The sequence below is a fragment of the Vigna radiata genome, chromosome 7 (assembly GCF_000741045.1).
Source record: "Vigna radiata var. radiata cultivar VC1973A chromosome 7, Vradiata_ver6, whole genome shotgun sequence".
NCBI lineage: Eukaryota > Viridiplantae > Streptophyta > Magnoliopsida > Fabales > Fabaceae > Vigna > Vigna radiata.
Genome location: NC_028357.1, coordinates 27,217,269 through 27,224,461, shown reverse-complemented (window position 1 = coordinate 27,224,461; position 7,193 = coordinate 27,217,269). Strand labels below are relative to the sequence as shown.

At 31.8% G+C, this 7,193-nt stretch overlaps 1 protein-coding gene across 2 annotated transcripts; it reads left to right on the top strand.

Moving 5' to 3' along the window:
* The first annotated feature begins 256 nt into the window (after positions 1–256).
* On the top strand, positions 257–2,375 carry LOC106765653 (3-ketodihydrosphingosine reductase). 2 transcript variants are annotated; one of them, XM_014650340.2, is made up of 5 exons: positions 259–708; positions 802–1,061; positions 1,151–1,244; positions 1,368–1,479; positions 1,837–2,375. In XM_014650340.2, exons 1-5 carry the CDS (start codon positions 573–575, stop codon positions 2,030–2,032), a joined length of 798 nt encoding a protein of 265 aa, XP_014505826.1. In that variant the 5' UTR covers positions 259–572; the 3' UTR covers positions 2,033–2,375. The 2 variants fall into 2 exon arrangements, with proteins under 2 accessions (XP_022639047.1, XP_014505826.1); XM_022783326.1 differs by lacking the exon at positions 1,151–1,244 and having other exon boundaries at positions 257–708; positions 1,337–1,479.
* Positions 2,376–7,193: the final 4,818 nt, after the last annotated feature.

The window sequence follows — 7,193 nt, the reverse complement described above, 5'->3', positions numbered from 1 at the left end:
TTTTATGGAATTAAATTAAATAAGATTATAAAAAAGAAAGAAATATTTCTCTTTAAAAATATTCTCCCGTACCAGTTACTGGTGACTCGTATCATGATAAATACAATAGGAGTACATCTTCCTCGAGTGTCCTGGTATCAATGATTTAGTAGTGGAATATATTAGAATAAAAATTTGAATAAAAAGAAGAGGATTGTTTCTATCACAAATAAGAAAAAAAGCATAATAATATTTGGAAATGAGATGTAAGAAAAGATTTTGACATAATAAATTTGTAGTTGTTTGATTGTTTGATGTGAGATTGAATGGGAGGATGGAGTGAAAATGAAGATGAAAAGCAGTAATATTTGTGGTTAGGAATGGGGCAAGTGACGTTGAGAGGAAGTAGTAGTGAAAGAAAGGTAAGCGAATGCTGGTTGTAAGGGAGGCAATGATTCAGACACAACCACTACTACTCATCATCTTCACTCCACTCCACTACTACTTAAATATCTCACTCATTCATTCCACCCAACCAAACCCTTCCACAATATAATATTCCTTTAAACTTTCATTTCTTAACCCATACAGAGATGCGAAACATGGCCAGCTCCGCTTCTTCACGAGGCATTGCTGCCATCGTCGGTGTCGGTCCCAACCTCGGCCTCTCCATCGCTCGCAAGTTCGCTCACGAGGGCTACACCGTCGCCATCCTCGCTCGTGACCTGGGTTCGTAACCACTTTTATTATTCCTATTATTCTCATATCTTATATGCTACGTACCATAGATGCAAATCAACTAAGTAATTAACTTAAGTACAGGGAGGTTGTCGAGATTCGCGGACGAAATAGCTAGGGAAGAGAAGGCGCAGGTTTTCGCCATAAGAATAGACTGTTCCGATTCCCGAAGCGTGAGAGAGGCATTCGAGGGAGTGCTGTCTCTGGGATTCGTCGAAATTCTCGTCTACAATGCATACCAACCCCTATCTTCTTACCCCACCTCCTTCCAAGACCTTCGTATCGATTCCTTCCACAAATCTCTCGCCGTTTCTTCTGTCGGTGCCTTCCACTGCGCTCAACAGGTACCTACCTTTCTATCCATCCCTCCATCGATTAATCTCCACTCACTGTGTTTTTCTTTCACCGCGTTCATTCATGAACTTTATATAAGGTGCTGCCCGGCATGGTTGAAAGAGGAAAGGGAACCCTTCTCTTCACGGGTTGTTCCACTTCTCTCAACGGCATTGCTGGATACTCCGAACTATGTAAATACCAATTATATATCTTTTTTTTCTTTTTGCATTCTTCTTCTTCTTCTAGAGTAATTAAATCGAGTTGAATTAATTGAATTTGTGAGAACACTGGACCCAATGGGGGAGATGAGACAGGCTGTGGGAAATTCGCTTTGAGAGCACTATCGCAATGTTTGGCCAAGGAATTTCAGCCCCAGGGAGTGCACGTAGCTCATGTTATCATCGACGGCCTTATTGGCCCACCCAGGTTCCTTTCTTTTTCTTTACATACACACACCTTTATTTTCTTTTGGCAGCATTGCATACTAATTCTTCCATTTACCAAAATATACAAAAAAAAAAAATAGACAATCCTTACTCCGGAAAGTATAGTATATATAGGTTTGCTAGCTAGATAGATATATAGTCTGGTAAAGGCTTGATAACATGGGATGTAGCAGCTGAACTATGATTGTTTGGTTAATTTCTGATATTTGGAGAGGTTACACATGTATATAATCCTTTTAATAACTAATGTGTTTAGAAATTACATTGCTTAAAACTAAGAAACGATGTTAAAGGAAGTTGAGGTATTGATGGATGAATTTGCATGTTGTGGGGGCAGAGGAGGAACATTGACGACGTCATTGCAGAGGGGTAATTCATCGGGGGAGCAAAGCAGTGGAGTAGTGGGAGGAGGAGGTGAGAGTACAATGGACCCGGACGCACTGGCTCAAACCTTCTGGCACTTGCACGTCCAGGACCGGAACGCATGGACCCAGGAGATGGATCTTCGTTCCCCTTCTGTCAGATTCTTCTAGTCACTCCTATTAATTTCATGTCCCCCTCAATTATTTCTTTTGCACTCTCCTCTCCTACACTATAGTGTTCAATGTCAATCATTTTTCATGTATGATTTTCCAATCACCTGTTGGGGGCATCTCGGTGTGTTTCTTTTGCTAGCTAGCTACCTAAATCATGTGTACAGAGATTATAGGTTGTGTCGTTAATTTGGGTGAGTTAAGTAATTACTGTTTTTGTTGTAGAGATTGAGAAAAGAAAAAAAAAAAACAAGATGAAGAAAATGATGTATTATATTAGTATATGATGTCACCATCCCTTTTGTGTGCTAATTTGGTTTTGGATTGTTCTCTTTTGTCATAATATATTTGTCATTTATAAAATCGTGGTTAATGAGTAATTTGTCCGTAATGGGTCCCAGGTGTGGAAAAGTTAAGGGGTGGGATTGGGACATGATTGCATGGATAATAGCAGGAATTCGTGTTCTAATTTTGGACACAAAAAACTGTGTACGAACTGATAAAGTATAAGAATTAAAGGTTTTTGAAGTGGTGTTATTTTAATAGATAATGATACTTGTAACAACATTTGAATATTATTTATTATTTATGTGTTATTATATAATTGGTTTAAAATTACTTTACAACTAATAATAATAATCATAAATACTATCGTGAACTAAATATAAAAATGACATGTAAACGATGTTCAAATGTTATAAAAGAATGTTGCTTAAATATCATTATCCTATTTTAATTATTTTAACTGTGAATGATGCAGAGAATTGTTTGGTTTATGCAAGTGTGTGTAAGAATGAATAAAAAAAAGGACAATGATATTTTGACAATACTTTTTGACAACTTTTTTTACAACGATTGTCATTATTTTATTGATCTATTTAAATTTATGTTTAAAAAATATTTAAAACAGACTAATCACAAGTTGTTTGTCAAAAAATTGTTAAAAAAGGTTTTTCCTAAAAAAAAAAAAGTGGTGTTTAATTGATTTTCCAAAAAGAATGGAAATGAATTGGTGATGGGTGAAAAGGCGTGAGGGGGTAGGAGTTGTATTGACAGCTAGAAGGAATAGGAATAGGAACAGTAGTTGATGACGAGAAGCAGGGTTCCACCACATGAAATGGTTGGTGATGATGCGCGTTGCATGATCGGAGATGCTTTTGTATATTTGCAGAAGCATATGATATGATGATTGGGAAGGTAGCTATGAATCATGTCATATGCCAGGTCCCCAACTCGTATCTGAAAAGTTTAATTACAGCAACGTGTCATGCCACCCTCATTAATGCCGCTGTTGACTTCTCACACTATCAAATAAAATATCCACAACCACAAAACAAAATTAAACCCTAAACTTCTTCTCAAACTATAAATATTACCTCAAATCAAACATTAACGTCAAACAGTCCCCGTCTAGGCAATTCTCTGCGATTAATTACGGGGAGACGATTGTCGGATCATCGCCGCTCTATTATTCAGATCGATCGAGAGCCGTGAATTTAGTTTGATGATATCATATTAATTACAGACTACTCATAGTGATTTTGATATCATATTATATTTTCTAATATTATTTAATTATCCTTATAGCTTTATTGATATCGGTATGATCATGATTGATCTCAGAAATTAGAATAATTGTCTTTATTGATTCAATGAGTGAATTTAAAAACATTAGTTATTAATATCTTCAAACCTACATGTTAAAAAATTTGTAAAATATAGGAACATATAATTGTTTATTTGAAATATGAGGAAAAACCTAATTGAAATTGATGTAACTTATTTTCAATGAAGATTCTTATATATATATACATATATTTTTTTTTTGTTGTCTTCTCTGAAACAATAAATTTTAGTAATGAAACAATTTCTCGTATGATAAAAAGAATGAAAGGAATTAATTTTATAAATAGGAAAAAGAACAAATACAGTTTATAATTCAATGTTTTATTACTAGCTTAGTGTGTTTTCATATAAAACATTGTAACATGTAAAAAAATATTTTTGGAGGAAGATTATTGAATTTGAAAGCAAGAAATACACTTAGCCTTTTCTCACTAAATTAGTTCCAAACTAAAAAAAAAATAGTTAGTACCGAAAACTAAAATAGTACAAAAAAATAAACTTAATTTAAAAGAAAAAAAAACTAAAATAAATAATGTATAAGAAGGAAGTATCACTATCAACCTTGAATTACATATTGTGAGCATTTTGCTTGAAATTTCAATTTAAAATAAATAAATATTTAAAATGTACTTATAGAGCCAATTAGATATTTTGTAAATAGTTTTTTACTTCATGAGTTGCTTTTATGTGAACTTTGTCAATTAATCCTCCTTCGTCCTTTGGATACTCGTTTTCTACAAGATGAACTAGTATTGTGTTTATAGAAATATGTTAATAATTATGGACCTTTACTTGAATAGGATTGGATATGGGTCCATTGATCCAATAACCATTTTATATGTGGTGATGCTTAGCTAGTTTTGATTAAGTTACGTGGTTCATCCATAGACTCGGTTAGATGCCAATAGGCAACACCATGTTACAATGTATAACACTTATCTCATGGTTGAAGGCGTACCTACATCTATCAGTAGATGACACTTGGTCTTTGCTTGGGACACTCAAAACTCGACACTTGACACTTGGCACTCAGCACACCTAGTACTTGACATGTAGCCTATTGTAGTTAATTTCTTGGTGAACAAATGTTAGTCTTGCAATCTTCAGTCTTCAGTTACAACCTTTACAAAGTAATAGATGTTTGATAATCAACATTTAACCTCTATCTTAGAAATTATTGTTAACAAGGTTGGAAGATCTTCAACCATATATAATATACTAGTCTCAAGTCTTTCAGTATCTTGAAAACATGCAAAGTATTTCATTGAAAGAATAGTAATAGATTTTTAGTTAAGTTGTGAAATCATTTTACAACAAATTTTGCAAAAAATAAAAAATAAAAAATTATATTACTTTTGTTCGTAACCTATATGTTTCTTAGAAACTATATATATATATATATATATATATATATTAACTTTGCATGCACACCACATTCTGAATTAGATAAACGAAGAAAATAATTGAGTGGACAATAGTTGCTACTAAAATAAATAATGATTTTTATTACCAACTTTCTTTCCTTTTCCATACTAAACTTGAATAATTGAGTTTCTTTTTAAATAATTTTGTGAAAGTCAAAAAGTTTAAAATAGAATATTAGAACTCTGGCAACATATACCTACACACATCACATATGGTGATAGAGAAATGACAATATATGTGAGAGCCCCATGCTACACTCAAGAAAATAGTTCTTCAATGAATCCACTTGAGTGGAAAGAATTTTTTTCGATTCTCTTCTTGTTATAATATGTTATCTATAATTCTTATCTTAAAAACCCCTTTCAAGTGATGGATACTTTGAGAGATGATCATAATTTTTTTAAGAAACCATAACACTAATTAAAAAAATTCAATATTTTCACATAAATAATTGATATTACTTTAAATCAATGAGTTTTTTCTTTTATGTTGCTTAATTTTTTTTATCAAACTTAATGTAGGATTTAGATTCGTATTTAAATTTTTGACTAATCCCAACGTATATATTAACAAAACAATGCATTCGGGGAGTGTCTCCACAAATTTTTATTTAAAATAAAAATAAAACATGATTATTTTTTAGCTATTATAGACAATTTAAATTAAACTATTAAAACTTATTTCATAATTAGAAATAAAAGAATATATTGAAAGATTTTGATGGTTAAAAATACCTCAAATTAATTCATATTTTTTTGAAAGACGGAAAAAAATATCAGTAAATCATTATGTAGGCTGTTTTGTTTTTCGTTTTTTCTTTCCCATGATTAGAGGCATATCCAGAATTTTCTTGAGGAGATTTATGTCTAACAAAGAAATAATTAAATTTCACATGATATTTATAAGAAATTTAATATATTTTATTATAAGCAAAAAAATAATTATTATATGTTAGAAAAAAAGATAAAATATTATCTTTATAATTAAATATTACAATTGAAGATACTAAATCTAAAACAGAGTTAAAATATTAGGAGAATCATATTATATTTCATACATAATATAGTAAAAGAATCATAAAAATGGAATGGTTAGGATCCCTTCAAAGCCCGTTCTATGGTCAAAAGATACTGTAACAAAATTGTACAAATGTATGCAAAAAGATTTAGTTACTAGTATATGAAATTTCTAGTTCAATACAACATCGAAAAGAAATTGTACCGTAAAAATGTACGAGAGAGAGATAAGAAGAAAGGAGCAAAAAATAATATCATAAAAAGTGTGTATTCAACTATAAATAAAGAAGAAAGGACCACACTTTAGACTATTTGCTAAAATAAAGAAGAAAGGATGCAATGTGTTTGACTGACTACAAAGCAATTGGAGAAAGCTTTATGAGTTGGAGCTGAGAATAAATTAAAACCATCAACACACTCAAATAATGCATTGAGGGGACCATTGCAGTAATCCTTTATTGCAGAAGAACAAAACAAGAGGAAGATATTTAACATTCTCATCACAGTATGGTCTACATCAATTACTTACAATTATGGGAACCAGCTAATAAATATATGGATAATAATATTTTAATGACATTTTTTAGACAACATTTTAACATCATCTACGTATAATGACGACGCGATTGGTCTATGTTCATGATTCTGCAAAGCGACCAAAATGTTTTATGTTCAAGACTCGTCTTTTGTGAACTTGATTCTTTGTGAAAGGACTGAAACAAATGGTGTGGTAAAGGGCTTACCACTGTTTTAGGTTTGAAAAGTGAAACTGAGTCCGAATGGTCACTGTGAGAGGTAGATCTTGAAGAAACAAGTGAACTTTAATGGTGAACCTTGTACCCTCTTCTAAATTCAAATTCTTCAATTTAAACTTGTGACTGCTTAAGGTTTTTATGTATATGACTACTTAATGTTGGGATCTAGGTGTGCATTTAATCAATTGCCACATTATTCATTATAATGTCTAAGAGTTTATGATTGATTTTGATTTAAATTAATATGAACAAGTTCATATAATGACTTAAATCCTCAATTGGTCCCCATGTTAGGAGGGAATTTTCAGTTTAGTACCCGCTTTTAAAAGTGTATACATT

Excerpts from the sequence above, each read along its gene's own strand:
- LOC106765653 (XM_014650340.2), top strand. The coding sequence starts at position 573 with ATGCGAAACATGGCCAGCTCCGCTTCTTCACGAGGCATTGCTGCCATC. Across the intron at positions 1,062-1,150 it reads CCTTCCACTGCGCTCAACAG|GTGCTGCCCGGCATGGTTGA; the intron begins GTACCTACCTTT and ends ACTTTATATAAG. Across the intron at positions 1,245-1,367 it reads TGCTGGATACTCCGAACTAT|GCTGTGGGAAATTCGCTTTG; the intron begins GTAAATACCAAT and ends GAGATGAGACAG.